The sequence below is a fragment of the Mixophyes fleayi genome, chromosome 3 (genome assembly GCF_038048845.1).
Source record: "Mixophyes fleayi isolate aMixFle1 chromosome 3, aMixFle1.hap1, whole genome shotgun sequence".
NCBI classification, from domain to species: domain Eukaryota; kingdom Metazoa; phylum Chordata; class Amphibia; order Anura; family Limnodynastidae; genus Mixophyes; species Mixophyes fleayi.
The window spans coordinates 278,653,917-278,672,062 of NC_134404.1; the positions used below are offsets into that span (position 1 = coordinate 278,653,917).

Sequence of the window (18,146 nt, forward strand, 5' to 3'; positions counted from 1 at the left end):
CTTATTTATATAATTGCAAATGTACTTATTTTTGATACTGTGTGTATTTTGGTAAAGGAAATATATTTATTTCTGAGACCAGGGGAGGAAATATGTTTTTGTTTTAACTTTGTTAGAGAAAATGCATGATTTCTGAGGTATATAGCTAATGCAATAAGCATTTGTTGAGGAAGTCTTTTGTGTATTTTGGTGTAGAGAAATTACTTGTTTGGGGTTTTGTAACTTTTCTTTGGGAATTCTCAAGTGGAGGAAATGTGTATTCCCCAACTGTCTGAAGATAGGAACCATGTTAATCTCATGTTAATTAGACCTTTAGATGTCTGATGTCCAAACACACATGGAGGCACAGGAAGTTTTAATTAGAATTGCTGTTAAATTTCCTCTGCGTCTAAAACAAGATGCAGGAAATCACAGCAAGTTTTAGGATATCACAGCAAGTTTTAGGATATCATAGATAAGTGTAAATATTGTTAGCTTTGCATTGCATGTAAATTCATGTTTGGATAAAAATATTGCATCCTGATACTAAAAATAACTCAGACCTCAGGGGGCTGGTTTACCCTGTGAGGCTATGTCCAAAACTGTGTAAAAAAAGCACTGTTTTGTATTGGAAATTGTTCTTCTTGTTTCATCTGACCTGCTCACTGGTACCTTCAACCAGTGTGAGCAAATGAACATCACTTGCTTGAAAGACCTGCTTGGAAACTTCTCTGTCCCTGTGACCTACAGATTAGACCTAACTCTAATCCATTCCCGGCTCTTCTAAGCTTTGGACCCAGCTTTCCAGTACCACCGCTCTGCCTGCTACCCACCAGCTCTGGCCAGTGTGATAGGCCAGAGGGGATTCAACGACAGCAACCCTGTTCCATAGGAAGAGGTCAGGGGTACCAGTCCAGGTACACCAGTAACGGGGTACACTAGCAGCATCAGTTACCCAGAAGAAATCCAGCTCCTCCTACTGCAGTTAGAGGTCGCATTTGGGATAACGGAAGGGAACGGTGGCAAAGTAAGTTCAGTCAGTAACAGACAGGGTGGCATAGGCGGTCCATCGTGTCACAAATTTACATTGTAGTTATGCCCTTCAATCAATTGTACAAAGACATCTGTAAGTCTTTCTTACTTAGAGCAGGACAGACAGCTTATCTTGGTTATCTTTACTGAAAATGAGCTATATCTACGTTTTTGAAGCAAAACCGCTCATCCTTAAAACAGAAGTCATTAATCTAATTGGAATTCCTTTAGCTGTGAAGGTCTGTAGTTAATCATTTTTTACTAATTGTCCTTCTACATTGACTATTTCTATGAAAGCTATATATTGCTTAATTAAAAAGATCATAATTTATTTTACAAGGTGCATAGTTGGCAACATTTTAAAATACTAGTTAAGGACACCTAGATGAGCTGATGCCTCCATTGAGGTTGCATGCAAAAGTGTCTTGGTAGAACTTGAAGCACTGCAATCCCCATTATGTTATGTTTACTGAGCTTAACAATAGTGTACATATTTACCTTTTAAATACTGCTTTTCAATACATATTTACTGAGACTCTCTAGAGAATGTGAATGGGTGGTAAGAATTACTATTATTAGTATTATTAGGCATCATTTATAAAGCACCAACATATTACGTAGCACTGTACACTAAGCGCATCAATGGCTTAAAATGGTAGGTAAAGGAGGCTCCAACATGCATAAAAATAGGGATTTTATTGTGTAGTTGGTGAATATTAAGGACCAGGGATGTTTCCTGGCACAAATCTTTAAAACCTGGGAATTTGAGACAGTTGGCAATTATGCAAGTTCTTGAACTATATATGCGTTCATTTTAATTTGTATTATGTAGTCATGTAACATGTATTGCTATTTTTATTTAGTACTAAATAGAAAAGTATCCGCAGTATTTGAAATTGTAAATGTGTAACAAAGTGATGCTGGCAGTGATTTGCTGAGTCCAGTAATGTTATGAGGCAGCATAGCAACATTTATGCAAACATTGACCAGAACTTCATTATAAAAATATGACCATTCTAACACTCTTCATTTTGGAATTCCATGCAGAAGGGTGTGATATTCCCATTAGTGCCTAAACAGCTCTTTTCCCAATTAGCATCTATAAAACTGTTGGGGGTGATGGTAAACCTCGTAAACACTATCGCGTCAGTACTGCGTTTGTCCTATCACTTCACACAGCTACCTAACTGTTTGTGCTGTTTCTCAGAGTGGTCTCAGACATTGTTTTTGTGTACGGTACAAGACATATATGAACTCAGTTTTAATTGCTGACATGCCATTGTTATAAAGCATATCTGGCTCTTTTCACCATCTTGGTGTGTTGGAGAGCTAACTGTACGAGTCACTGTTGGCATGTAAGAAACTTGGATGTGTGATTGGTGAGAATTGGCTCTATTTTAGCAGTTACATTCCTCCATACAGTTTGATGCAAAATTTTCCAGATGAAAATGAGCGGAAAAATAAAATAGAAAAAACTAAAATGAAAAAGCCACAAATGCTGACTTTTTGTTTTAACTAGTTATTAGTATTCTTAACAGGGTCCCCTCTCCCCTAATTCTATCCTACTTTGCCACTCTGCTTTTCCATTCTCATACCACCTCTTCCTTAACTTTCCTTCTCCCTGCTTTCACTAGCTCACAGAAGCCACAAACTCTCAGCATCACAACCCACTGTCTGAGCTATAGGGCCACACCTTCCGGTGTCAAGTTTTCACTCCTATAGTTACACTCCTGATTATTCTTAAACCACTGTGATCTACTTTTAGCCCAAATCACAAATGGTAAAGTTTTGATCCCTATAGTTACACCCTTGATTATATATATATATATATATATTCAAAAAAAACACTTGACAGTTTTGTGATCCGATGGGCTGTGACTCTCGACAGGATATGCATTCCGGTAGTCACCCACAAAATATTCCTCTTTGGATTCTTTAGCTGTTTGGCATTCAGGGGAGGAAATGAGTAAATGGCTAAAATCAGGAGTCACTTTTTCCTTTTCTAAACACCTCATCACTTCCTCAGTATATCTTACACTCTTTTGCTCCTTTAAAAGCTGAAATTAATGGCTGTGCTCCTTAACCTGTGGTAAGACCACACAATGCTCAGGTCCTTCTTCCCATTGATGGCTGGGTTCTCATGGACTGTCTATTAATTTAATTGCATAGACAACTAGAAAGTCTCATACTTGTACTTATTAAAGTCAAATGCTCTGTCATACAGGTCAGGTTTGAGTTATAAACAACTAACTCTCACTATTTTAAGAGAATGATATGTCCTATAACAGGGATGGGCTGTCTGAGCATCGTGTGAGACAGAGTTCAGCAACAGCTAGAATGCAGAGGTTGCCCATCCCTGTTCTATAATAAAAGAATGAATAAATAAGTCAATATGTTTTCTGAAGCTCGTATTAGATAGATTTATGATAGAATGTTGCAGAACTTTTATATTTTAGAAATATTTTATCTAGTAGTGAATAAAAAATTCATATTACGTAAGAATTACTCAGAGGCTATAGACCCAGTTTATAAGTGAGGTTTAATTATTTTCATGTCTTATTTCAAAATGTTAAGTAAAGCACGGCCATAACTCAGTATAGGTCTGGAAATATATGGCATGAAGCACTTGTAAACCCAGTAAATAGCCATGAGCACAGTGTACAGTTTCTGGAGATTAGCTACAGCAACAACTTAAGCCATGCCCTTCTACACTTTAGCCCTCATCTGTACAAACTACTGTGACCCATGGGGTAGTTTTCTTCCTTTCCAACCCCTTTCTGGCTTATTTTACACTAAGGATATTGGGTTTAGTTTCTGCCCATCTAACACTGGCTGGTACCTTATGTGCGACTTGGCCCAGTATTCTCCCATCTAAAATATGGTAGGGATCAAGCCCAAGATCTCCATGCTCTATCAGGTACACCAAGTAATAGGGGTTTCAGTGATCTCCGACAGTGATAACAGGATGCTTAGACTAGCAGAAGTCTAAACTTCAATACTTAGACTCTGCCAAGCAAAACACAATTCCTCAGCCAGGACCCCTCATTTTTATATCCAGTATGGTTCTCACACTCACAGAGCATGGCTGGTCTTAGAAAGATGACATAATAGGCATTGGCAGCTGTCATAAGGGGGTTGGTCTGGCTTATCCCCTTACATTACTTTTCACCATAAGCTGATCCGGACTTCCTGTCTCCTGGTGGAACAGGGACCATTCCTATAATTACCTATAATATCATATATGATACAATAAAAAATAAACAGTGACAGTTGGGGTACTTAGAACACAATAATATATACAATGGCCCTTTCCCTTTACAAGCCTAGAGTGGGAGAGAGGGTGGCCAGTGGGTTATGACCTTTAGTTGTAAAGGCCAGACTCCTACATTCACAACATACATTTATTTCAGCTCATCTGATAAATTTTCTGCAGATTTTGTGTCCCTGGCTCCAATTTCATAGTGCCCTTTGTCTTGGCTAATAGTCTGGCTCAAAGCTGGCTTGTGGAGAGGGTCGGACATACTGACTCTGCCCCCTCCCCTCTAGCATTTGCTCCAGCTCTCCAGTTACCATTGTGGATATATGTTATATATCACAGCCATGCTCTCTTTCTATCTTACGGTTTAAGTGGGTCTAGAGAATTCTATGCATTTATTGCTGTTGTGGGTTGGGTTGTTCAATGAATAATATTTTCGGTGCTGTTGTGCTACTCTTAAATTTGTATTGTATTTAGCTTATGTGCGCTATTTCCACATATATATCTCACATCCTCATCCTGCATCTCTTTTTGTATCCCTCAATATAAAAGTTGTCGTAAAATAAACCATAAAAACAAACTACATACCACATAGTTGTTTATAAGATGATTTGCAATCTGTTCTTTAATGGATAATTTCACCCAAAACTGAAAATTTAGTTTTGTGTAGAATTAGGTGAGATAAGGTAAATATGAAAATCTCCCTTAACTATGAAATTCCCATTTGGGAGGTCACTTTATATTTCTCAAATTATCTATAATAATTTACCCAAAATGTCCAAATGCGCTAATAATTTGGAAATGTTTTTGGAACTTCTGTATCGACTTTTATCTTACGCCGGCTAGATTGCAAAATGTATGGTCTGCTCAGTTTTGCTGGCGCAAAAGTGGGTGACATTTTCCATGTGTTTTGGAAATGTCCTGTTTTCCAGCCACTCTGGGTAAGTCACTAAGATATCATTAACCCCCTCCCCACTAATGGCCCTCTTTCAGATATATCCGGGACAGATTAAAAAACATCATAGGTATATATGAGGTCACATCCTTATTCTGGCGATCGCACAAGTTTGGAAACACCCCTCTCCTCTTTCTATCCACACAATTAACATTCAATTTAGTTTTGAAATGGAGATTATTGGCGCCCCCTACTCTATGGCCGCATCTTTTCTTATAGTTAAACAGTTTGATTGGCATGAGTTTATTACAGATGAGAAGGATCCCTGCTTCTCCACCTGCCAATTCCTGTGGACCCTTCCCTCCCTAGTTTAACCAAATCGCCACAACACCTTTACTGTATATTTTGCAATGTTATTGGATTTTATTTGTGATAATGTGGTGTTCCCTTTGCTGTACTAACTTGGCTTTTAATACACTATGTTTTGTCTGCTCCCCACTATGTACCCCTCCTTCTCCCCCCCCCATTTTATCATTGTGTAGCCCTTCCCCTTTGCCATAAAACGTTTCAATGAAAGCCAATGACGATAAGATAAAATATAAAATGTCCTCTCTTCTGTTCAGGTGGGTTTTCTTAAAACTGGTGGCAGAGTTGGCAAAGTCACCTCTATCCCCATTTGACATCCATTCATCCAAATGCTAAGCTTTTGGGTGGGGGGGGGGGGATTGACTCAGCTATTAACTTAAAAAAAGCCCACTCAAGCAGGAGAGGTATAGATGCTTAAAAGTGTAGAATCAATTCCATATTTGATAAATGGCTAAGATCACAAAATGACACCAATTCCGATTTCTTACAACATTTATGGCTGATAGCGTTTGAAGCTTGCCGTTCCAATCGAGGTTCGCCATTCGCATTAAAATTTGTGTTTTTAAATATTATTTTTTAACAATTTTATTAACATTTTTTGTAGAAAAAAAGTATTTATTTGTTGTTAATTCATACATTATTGTGTTCACAATTTGAAAACAAGGTCCACTATTTAACATTTTTAAGATGTATCAATTTAAACTTGAACATGGCCAAACAAGCTAGTACATGGTTGAGCTGGCTTGAAAACATCTGAACCTACATGAGTTTAGTTGAGAACATTTTTAGAAACTATGCATAATTTTAAATTCTTGTACTGATTCTATTACCGGTTCAAGCATCTCTAATTAAAGGTATTGCTAGATCGAAGAAGAAGAAGTAACATTTACTAGTTTAACGTATTTAACCCAGAACAAAATTTTAAGTTTGCAGTAGAATTGTCACTTAACCTTTCTGCCATCTTCTGGTTGAAAATGACTATTCTATTTAAGTTGTTGCCAACCTTTGTACCGCTAAAGCTTTTAGCTGTCTTGTATCAAATGGATTTTAAATTATAGTAGTCTGGGTTCCCACATCCCACCCATTCCCTATTCAAGAGTGCCTGCCACTTTGATAATTATATAATAATTCTTTAGAGCATTAAAAAATCTTCCATTGCAAATGGCCCTCTCATTCTGCTCTGAGATGTTGCAATATCGGATCTAAGTGAAGAATTACTGTGCAAGTATAGTCGTCCAGTGAGAGTTTAGTGACATAGTCATTCTGTGCAGCCGGGATGCGTCTCAGTCGCATCAGTAATATAGCTTCAGGTAGCCTTTGTTTTCCTGCTTCCTATGCTGGTTATAGTTTATCTCTGCAAGTGTGTGCTTGTCTCTATAGTTCTCTGTTTTGATATTTTGAATTTTAACCTTGGCTTGGATTTTTTGTTTTTGCTCGTACTCTACCTGCCCTGATCTTTGGACTTCGCTAGAACTCTAAACTTTGAATTTGTATTGGACCTCTGGTGCTTAATATCCTTGGGCATCCTTGTGTCAGCTCCTAACCTTTACAATACTTGTCAACCTAAGCCTGCACTACCTAGACGCTAAGACCTGGTGGCACCTAAGTATTGATGAGCAACTCATGATCTATAAGAACGGTGGCTGCTATAGTTGAACACCTCTGCAAGCAGGTTCTGCGGGTCTTAGAGTTGCTATACCAGTGTTATAACTGATATAGAGGTACCTTGTACCCTGTATAGAATTCAAAAAGACTTAAAGAAAGCTTTTCACAATTTCCAAGGTGTGGTTAAAGAAAACCTCAGAAAACAATTATTAAATATTAGTAATACTTTCAAATATAAAAATAGAATTGCACATGCATCAACAATAAGTTATAAGTTTATCAGAATGAACTAACAATTCCCCAATTATTTGAAATGTAATCCAGATGTTCTTTCTGCCTTGGATAAGGCAGTTCACAATCTTGTAGTACTTGCACAGAGTTAGTAGTTGAAATTAAACTCACCTAGAGGACTCCTACGCATTTTGGCCTGCCAACTTTCTCAGGGAGGAAAAGCGCTTGTTTGTGTCAATGGCGTAACTGTAGCTATAGCAATCCATGTGACTACTATGGGTCCTGGCAGTACAGGGGGCCCTGGCTTTAAACAAACTTAATGTGGCTCCATAACAAGTTTATTCAAGCAGTTATACGATTGGGAAAATGATAAGCATAAAATGACTGCATATACAGTGCCTATAGAACATCATCATAAGCTGTCAAAATTTTTACCTTTTGTCACATTACACCATGGAAATTGAAAGAATTTATATCAAACTTTTCCAGATGTATTTACACATTTTGTCTTGCAACATTCAACTAAGGGAAAAAAAGGCAACAAGTCTAAAGATTAATAACAAGTGAAAAACTAGAATAACAGTGTTGGGAAAGTGATTAGTCCTCTGATTTAATAATTGTTAAAGCCACCTTTTACAGCCATCAGTATTTTTGGATATGTCTCTACCAGCTTTGTGCGCCTAGATTGGAGAACATTTCCCCATTCTTCCAAGTTCAGTCATGGTGAGCGGCAATAGACTGCACTCTTTAAGTCCATCCACAGATTTTCTCTCAGATTTAGGTCAGGGCTATGACTTGGTCAGTCACATACATTCAAGTTCCTATCCTTAAGCCACTGTGTTGTTTTCTTGGCGGTATGTTTATGGTCGTTGTCATGCTGGAAGGTGAACCACTTGCCTATCTTCAGCTGTCTAGCAGAGGTCTAGTTTTTCCCCACAAATTTTGGTGTAATTGGCAGCATCCATCTTCACGTCGATCCTGCCCAATTGCCCAGTCCCTGCAGAAATGTGAATTACCCCCACAACATAATGTTGCCAGTGCCACCACCATGCTTCACATAGGTATGGTGTGTTATATGTGGTGGGCTGCGTTTGGTTTGCGCTGAACATAGCGCTTGGAGCTCAGTCCAGAAAGTTCTATTTTGGTCTCATCTGACCATACATTGTTTTGGGACATAGCATCAGAAATTCCCAAGTGTTTTGGGGTTTTTTTGCAAAGCACAAACAAGACTGAATTTAACACTTTTCTTTCTTGCCACCCTGCCATACTGGGCTGCTTTGTGTAAAGCTTGTGAGATAGTTGTCACATGCACAGACCGACCAATCTCAGACATAAAGACTTGTAAGTCCTTTAAAGTTGCCAGAGGTCTCTTGGTAGCTTCCCTAATCCGTATCCTCCTGGCTCTGTCATCCAGTACAGAGGGAAGGCCTGACCTAGCCAAGTTGTTGGTGATTTCATATGCTCTCAATTCCTTAATGATGCTTTGAACAGTACTCAGAGGGAAAGTAAAAGCCTTTGAAATCTTTTGGTATCTGTCTCCTAACTGGGGTCTTTCCACAACTTTATCCCGGAACCCTTTTGAATGCACCTTTCCAACCATGTTGAAGTCTCATACCATGCACTACTAGTAGTGTAATCCTCAAGGGACAGCTGGTTTTATTCTGATTAAATCAAAACCACTACAATTGATGACAGGCGGTGGCAATTAGCCTGTTGTAGGGAGGTCATTGGTTGTACCTGAGCAAGTTTATAATAGTTACTCTAAGGGTATGATCACTTATCTACACCAGGATTTTTAATAATCAAACTATATTAATTGTTAATAAATTTTGTACGTTTTATTTTCACTGAGACGTTGAATGTTATAATTTGTAAATACAGCTAGAAAAGGTTTGATTTAATTTATTTCAATTTCCATAGTGTAATGTGACAAAGTTAATGATTTAGGGGCCTGATTAATTAAGGAAAGTTAAGCAAAAATTAGCAACTAAGGCAAAACCATGTTGCATTGGAGGGGCAGGTATATTTAAAATGTGATGGCAGATTTTAATTTGGGGTAGGGCATGTCCTAGATCAATTTTAAATTTCAGTGTACAAATAAGCTATCAAGTATTTGTGTGCTACATGAAAAAACAGCCAGTATTTTTCTTACGTGAAAATAATAAACTCATTTGCACCCCTTGCATTGCTACATGGTTTTGTCCAGAAAACATGAGTAAGAAAACGTACTAAATTTTTTGCTTAACTTTCCTTAATGAATTTTCTGCCCTATTGCATGCTGGCTTGGAACGAAGCAGAAGTTGGTGTAGTCATTTTATTATGATGATGAGTAGAGGGTTCTATAACAATTTTGCTGTGGGGCCCAAGCATTTCTAGTTAAGCCCCTGGAAGTCCCAGAGTTTACAGCCGATTGAAAAAATTCCACAGTGCCATTGCTTGTTTGCTGACTGCTAGGCTCAGTGCTCAGACATGTTGTGAGGTAGGGGTATTGTGCTGCATGACAGTATGCATAATTATTGTGAATTGCTTGGACGCAGCTTGTTTTTTAAAAGCACATTCCACAACATACTTGCACATGCTGGAGGCCACTTACTATGTACTATGTACAGAACAACCGTTACGCAGTGTAAAATCCTCTTCGGTGATGTCACACACCTCAATTTGCATTGTTGCACCTAAAGCTAAAGTGCATGGGTTTGCAGAGCAAGATGGCAGTGTTTGCAGAGTAGCGGAAGTTTGAACTTGTCAGCGGGCAGTGTTGGAACAGAGCAGAAGCCTACTTTACTAAAGATGGAGCAGGTGCCTGGGTGTGCCTAGTTTGCGGAGTAGTGCAAAAATTAGATTTTGTTTAGTAGAGCAAGGGGTGGAGAGGGCACAATTTTAGGGAAGTCCTCACCTTGCAGAAGGGCACATAGTCATTGTCATTGTGCAAAAACAGTTGACTTTCTAAGCTGGCGGAGGGAGAGTCCCATCCAGGCACCTTGAAGCAATGTAAAAAAAACACAAGTCAGTTCTGATGTTCCCTCACTCTCATAATTAATTCAAACCATAAATGTGGCTAAACTGAGCAGTATTTTATCAGTAAAAAAATAAAAAACGTAATTTAAAGGCTTGGTAGGAGGGTGGACTTTGAAATACACCTTTACAAATTGCACCTCTTCCTGTTTTTTTACCTCTCCACCAAACTAACAACACTTTCAGTTTAGAGACAAAAGGGTAGATTTATTAAACCTTCTAAAAATCAAAAGTGTAGGCGTTGTCAACAGTAACCTATCAGATTCTCCGCCACTGTATTATGATCATACCACCTAAATGTCCCAATTTTAGCAGATGGTGGTTGGGACCACAATGACGCAATTCACATGGCCACAGCCAGGGCCGGACTGGGACTAAAAATCAGCCCTGGCATTTAAAGTACACAGGCCCACCTCAGGTCCAGCAGGAAAGAAAGCGTGTGCCGTCGTGCAGCGGTGGCGCAGAAAAAGGCGTGGCCACATTGTGTTGTGGGTGTGACCAACATGGGGCATTGATACATACATTATAATAAAACATTACATTTATCATGCCCTCCCCAGCCACATCACGTCAATCCCCCCAGGCACCTTATGACACCCCCAGCCCATTGTACTTATCTATACTTCTGGTGCTGCTAACATCTATCAGGGAGGGAAATTCCTGTAGAGTGAGCAGGGAAGCTCTTAGTCTCACGAGATTACTAAATCTTGTGAGACCTAGAGCTCCTCGGCTTTCTCTGCAGGCTGTGTCCTATCCAGGGACTGGGAGCAACTATCAGATTCCCCCTGCTAACCAGAGCTGGATTATAGCTCGGGGGGCACGGGGTATTTAAGACAGGGGGCCCCTATTATGTAACATGGTTATCATATTAGACAACATGTTAGAGAAATACACAGGCAATACTGTGTGCACTACTGTTAGGTGCATGCAGCTTTGCCTTCACAAGCAGTACAGTGTGAAGCGAGACATACCTCCCAACTGTCCTTGTAGTCGGACCAAATCTCACTAAATGAGACAGTCACCAAAATTCGGGACCTCCCCACCAGTGTTCTTGTCATTTACACCACCTGTAGCTGCTGGTGTCTTTAGTTGCTGCTTGTTTGGATCCTCGAATGCTGGATGCCCTATTTGGAAAAAAAAATGGGTACATGTAATTTAGAAACCTCCAACCACCCCTGGGGGTAAATGTATGAACATGCGGGTTCTTCAACACCCGTGTGTTCAGCGTGTTCGGCGATTAAATTTCAGGCAGCGCTGCATTGTAAAGGGAAGTTTCCCTTTCCAATGCAGCGCCGCTTGAAATTTAATCGCCGAACACGCTGAACACGCGGGTGTTGAAGAACCCGCATGTTAATACATTTACCCCCTGGTGTTTAATCAATGCAACCCATGTTTTATGATTAGGCCTCCCTCCAGCCTCAACATTAAAATTCTAGTATTCACATTTAATAAATAAACCTATATACCTACCTCCAAAACAACCCCAGCAATAAATTAAATCGCATTTACGTTTAAGAAATATACCTATTTTCCCCAACCATCACTGCCATTAAATAATCCCTATTCACATTTAATAAATAGACATTATTTTTTTCCCAAACAGCCCCACTTTCAATTAATAGCCCCCAAATGATATTATGCCACAGTAATGCCCCAGTTCATACAATAGTGCCCCCAAATGATATTATACCACAATACTGCCACCAGTTGATATTATGCCACAATAGTGCCCCCAAATCATATTATGCCATACAGTAGTGCCCCAAATCATATTATGCTATAGAGTAGTGCCCAAAAATCATATTATGCCACAATAGTGCCCAAAATCATATTATGCCACAGAGTAAACATTAACAACACTAAATTATATTTGCATAAAATGTGAGTTTATATAAACATCCAGTAGGAATATACAGCACCCCCCCCCCCTCGTTTAGCACTCTTTCTCTTCTCTCCCTCCCCCTGAGGGGCCATTCTTTCCCCCCCTTTCCCTTTTTCTGTGTGCTGTTCTCTCCCCCCCTTTTCCTGTTTTCTGTGTGCCATTCTCTCTGCCCTTTTCCTGTTTTTTGTGTGCCATTCTTTCAGCCCCTTTCCCTTTATCTGTGTGCCATTCTCTCCCCCCTTTTCCTTTTTTCTGTGTGCCATTCTCTCCCCCTTTTTTCTTTTTTCTGTGTGGCATCCTTCACCCTGTATTCCCCCCCCCCCCCCCCATTTTACTGTACTTACCTTTTCATCTTCTTTTCTCCTCTTGTTTCTTTCTTCTTTCTTCTTCTGTTCTCCGCTCCTCAGAACTGGCCGACTTGACAGTGCAGCGCGCTGGTGGCTGGTTCCTGGGGAGGAGCCAGCCACCAGACAGTCAGTGCACGCTGTGTACGCTGTCAGTACACCGTGCACTGACTGCTCGGGACCGGCACGGCCCATCGGCCCTTCTGGCATTTGCCAGATGGCCAGTCCGGCCCTGGCCACAGCCCTAAACTCTGCACCAGGATCTCCCACCCAGAATCTCCCAGAGGGGAGATTCCAAATGTTGGCAAGTATGATTTCATCATATCCAGAGCACGAAGTTTAGAAGGTACAGTGAGCTTGTACACAGACACTGCTACCTATATAACACCTAGATACTAGATAAATTGAGTATCTTTCACTTCGGGATAGCTTATTAACCCTAAACTTATTGAACTGCAAAGTTACTTATTTGTGAAACAATGAGAGCAGGTGCCATATCATTTTTTTGGCATTTTTTTTCAATTGAATCATTTAAATGAGTCACAGTAAATGGAGATATATATATATATATATATATATATATATATATATATATATATATATATGAGAGCTTAGTGTTTTATTAGTGGTTTCTCTCCAGTCCCCATGTTCATTTGAAAATATGTGTATAGTTGTTATACATAAAAACCTGGAGACATTTAAATGTCAAACATACATTATTGTAGAAATCCCTCAATAAAAGTGAACCTGAAAATTGCCGATACTGCACCATATTAGTTTCCTGTGGTTATTAAACAACTCTGCTTGCCCGGGAAATGATCTATTAATTTTATCTTCCTTATCTCTCAACAGTCCAGAGACAGCCTTCCCAAGTCACTAACTTGTGCTGCATGTACAGACTGGCCTGTTAGCAGCAAATAATCAGCACATTTACATCCACATTTATTTTTTCTGCTGTCAACATATTTGCAGCTTCCAATCAGCAAGGGCCTATATTGTAGAAATAAGTATAAGCCCTTGCTGATTGGAAGCTGCAAATATGTTGACATCAGAAAAAATAAATGAATGTTTAAAGTACACGACTGGTTAACTTTAAATATGGTTTTGTTTTATTGTCATCATTAGTGATTATTTCCATTTTTAATACCTAAAAAAATGCCATGCTATTATTCACCATGTAACACAAATGCAAAGACTTTTACATTGTAGTCAAACTGACAAGTAAAATAAATAACTCAATATAGGTCTAATAAGATATTAGCACTAGCTGTAGGTTTTTGCCTCTGAAGCGGTATTATGAATTATGGCTGTATAATTCCTAAATCCAAGAGAAGAGCTTTTGCCAAGAGGTAGTGAAAAAAAAAAATTGGACCCAGGCAGCTGCGTCACACACAAGATTTGATCACTCCCGTCTAGGGTGCCAGGAGATTTGAGACAGATGTTGTCAGACACGCCGCATGCCTAAAACATTTCCAGGGGACGGGCTGCAGTGAGAGAGAGGGAAAGAGAGTGACTTAATAACGGCAGAAACAGCTGGAGATGCGGGAAGAAACAGGAGTCTATTCTCCCCTAGGTGTACAACCAGCCTCTTTACATTACATCTGCCTGTCAGAGCTGGCTATTTAAGCTGTCATGCAGTGTGCTGTACTATTTTTTTTTTTTTTTTTTACACTTTCACTCTCCCTGTGAATAAAGTGCAGCATTGTGATTACTAATCCCACTCCGGTGACTTGACTTTAAATGTGGTCTTGGAGTAGATCCCGGAGTTCTGTTTTCTAATCTTCCTACTCCTGTTTCAGAGACACCACTGGATACAGAGCAGAGATCACTGACAAGCTGCCTCACTTCTCTCTGATTTTTGTCTCTTTAATACATTTTTATTTTCCATACTTGGCGAAGAATCCAATGGATACCAAGCTGATCTGTCTATTTTTCCTTTTCTCTGTGCCTCCCCTGGCAGTGGGAAACCAGACAGGTCGCATCAAGGTGGTCTTCACCCCCAGCATTTGCAAAGTGACCTGTACCAAGGGCCGCTGTCATAACAACTGTGAGAAGGGAAATACAACCACGCTTATTAGTGAAAATGGTCACGCAGCTGACACACTGACCTCCAGTAACTTCAGAGTAGGTAAGTACAGTAGTAGATGTCACTAGATATGTGTTATTGCTTCCGCCTATGCAAATAGTGGAAGTCTTTGAAAGTGCTCAGTGGAGGTTATTTACTAACAAAGTGCAAATGTTCTTTATTCCATAGCAGCAAGTAGCACATTTGCTTTCATTGGATGTTACTTACTAACAAAGTGTAACTTAAAACAACTAATTATCAGTTAATTTTTATTAATCAAGTGCAGGTTAGACAATGAGAGCATCTTTTCAAATGGATACTGTACATTATACTCTGTTAGCAAATAACCACCACAAATTGTACTCATCTCTTTTTAAAATAAGCACAAGAACATTTTCTTGCTGGCTCTATCTCGAAATATCCTGTTCACATTTTTTCTTCATTCATTCCTTTTAATGAAGCTGCACTTCGTCAAAATAAAATAAGCATACTGTGCCATTCATTCAGAAGTAGCACACACTTGAAACTTTCAAATATTTAAACATTAACATTACTTTTCAAGTCATTTCTCACTAAATATTCTAAACACATTTCTTGCACTTGCCGGGCCTGTCTCACTCATTCTCCATATAACAGACGTGTGCTGTAACACTAGAAGCTTCAAAGCATGCACATTTCGGATAACAAACAAATAGAAGCTAATTTACAATGATGAGAAATAAAGCTGTTGAGTTAACATTAGATGGTGAAACAGTTTAACTGTTCTTTTTTTGTCTGTTTGGCTTTTGTTCAGTTTTAAGCTGCTGTAGCTGTTACTGTTAGAAACTACATTTCCAACTTTTCTGCCCATCTGTTTCTCCCTTTTACAAGCATCAAATGCAGTGTATTTATGCGTCCTTGTGTAATCTACTGTAAATTTGATCATGTACATACCTAGCTGAATTTTCCACATACTAATTTTTCCTAGCAGTCAGATGATATGATTGTTGGTATAGCAGATTTAGACATAGGAATGAACTATACTGAAATCAACAGCCACAGGTGTAGAACTATGGGCACAAAGATGTAAGCCAATGCCAAAACCACAAGGCTTTTGCCATACAGCTATTCAATTTTCTATGATTCATGACCAGAATTGCTTTTGCTTGTTTAATGGCTTCTGCGTTTAAAAGCAAAGTTTCCCAGTCTGTTTCAGTTTATGTCCACTGTAGTGGTGTTCTGGTTCATCACATATTTCTGTCCTTAGTTGGTTAGCTCAACTTATATCAAGAACAGCATTGCTGCAGAATGTCAGTAGCAGATGCAGTGATAGATGAAGCCACAGCTATCCCAAGTTGTGTCCCAGTTAATTCTTATATCGGATTGGTTCTTTTTTTAATGTTTACTAGAATTCAGACTCCTGCGGGACATGATACGTCTGAATAGGTTCCTAGAACTGAATTGAATTATACGTTTTATATTTTTTTTTATAAATCCCTATTTTTAAGTATACATATACAAGATGTATACAATATGTACACGTACTAAAACTATCTTTCATTTTATTAACACAAATTTATATGTACTCCTATAAAATGATCTTTTTGAACTTTTTTTTTCACTAAAGTAGACTTAATATACCCAAAGGGACAATACTTTTAATTTAAGTGCCTGCCTAACTTTTCATTGTAGATGTACAAAATCTTGGCTGATTTAGGTTATACCTGCTTCTACTACTTGTTGGTTGAAAACAACATTCTCCCTTTTTCTTATTAGCTGGTCGGTTCTCTCAACTTAATTTTTCATGGTGTGGCTTCATTTTTATACCTTAGAATGGATCTCCTTTATTTTTTGATTAGAGATATTGGGCCTGATTCATTAAGGAAAGTAAAAAGAAAAAGCAGTAGCTTTGCACCTTGGCCAAACCATGTTGCATTGGAAAGGGAGGTTTTTATAATTGGGGTAAGGTATGTACTTGGTCAACTTTAAATGTCAGTGGAAAATAAAGCTATCAAGTGTTTGTGCACTACATGAAAAACCAGCCAGGATTTAACTTATGAACAAAATAATAAACTAATTTGCACCCCTTGCATTGTAACATGGTTTTTCCAGGAGAAAATCTATTCCTTTTTTGCCTTTCTTTCCTTAATGAATCAGGCCCAATAAATCTTAGAGTGTTATTGGGGAGAAGTAGTCTTGTTTGATTTCAGATTCTGCGTTCTCGCGTGGTCAGGTCTGACCTCATGTAGGAAGGCGTCTTTCTCCTAAATCATTGTGTTCTTGCAAATGTTTTTTTGCCTTAGGCATTGGTGCTGAAATAGTCGCCCTTCTCTGGAGTTGCCACTGCAGTTTTGTATGTGCTGAATTGATTATTTAATAGATAAATCAGGTCCGTTCAAGCTATGCTGCGGTCTCCATGAGTTTTGCATATGTGTCTCCCTGCCTAACTTTTTATGGCACTTTTGACTAGTGTTAGAGAACATTATTGTTTTCATCTGCAACTCTTGCTCCTCCACTATGTCCAAAGTACTGAAGAGGGTGGGTGTAGAACAAGACGTAGCTAATTAATCAGAATGTTTACTGCAGCACAGATTATTTCAGGAGATGAGTGTTTTAACGTGTAATGACCTGTGCAGTTGTGGGATTGTGTGAGTGAGGGCAGGGTTGCATGTGACTCAGTCAGTGTCACTATGGGAAGAAGGCAATGGAGGCAAGCAGGGAGCCACAGACAGAGTGTTAGAAGGTGCAGGGTTACATTAGTTTTCATTTCCTGCAACTGTAGCATTTGTCTTCAGAAGAAAGTTTGGGGATCGTATGCAAGCGCCTGCATATGTCTTCCACCACCACGTTATCTGTTGACATCTTTGGGCTGAAAATCTATTTAAGGTGACGATTTAAAGAATGTGGTGGTCTCTTGGAATGTGGGGATCTTATGGTATGTGGGGGTCTTATGGAATGTGAGGGTCTAATGGAATGTGGGGGTCTTATGGATGAAATACACTACATACTATTCCCCTCCTGCTGAAGTGAAAATTCCTTGGCTGCAAGTAATGCTAGGTACATGCTGGCAGAGTGTAAAGTTAGGCTGGGACTATTTCCAAAATTTAAAATGTGGGTCCATTAAATCCAGATTAGTGAGAAGAAAATTGGTTTAGTGATAATAAATTGGGTTATCATTTAAGGTAGGAGAATAAGGTTTATATTTTGGTGTTCCTTGTTGTAGTATGATAAAACTATTGGTACTTAGTCTGTTCTTGAAAAATTTGTATGAAAATTTTTCCTGTTCATTACAAGTTAAAGGACGTGTTCAGTAGGCGACGGTTTTGATACCAATGTCCCTCTCAAAGGCCTGTATGGTAAAATGACATTGTATCTCAGGTAATCATGAAGGTTGAGAAATATTGGCTATTCAACTATTGCTGAACTGCAAGTCCCAGATTTAATAGTTTATCTTTATAATGCCCTTAATGTTGTCTGGATTTAAATTCACCTTAGAT

The 18,146-nt window shown here is 39.0% G+C and overlaps 1 protein-coding gene across 2 annotated transcripts in view; it reads left to right on the forward strand.

The window, feature by feature from the left end:
• The window catches only part of LTBP1 (latent transforming growth factor beta binding protein 1), a 348,337-nt gene that overhangs the window by 153,293 nt on the left and 176,898 nt on the right, over nt 1-18,146 (forward strand). Inside the window, exon 5 of one of the 2 annotated variants that reach the window (XM_075203670.1) lies at nt 14,566-14,733. The exons of the other annotated variant lie outside the window; for it this stretch is intronic. Within the exon in view, the coding sequence (XP_075059771.1) occupies nt 14,566-14,733 (168 nt within the window). The remainder of the gene's footprint in view (nt 1-14,565; nt 14,734-18,146) is intronic. 2 annotated transcript variants of the gene reach the window in all.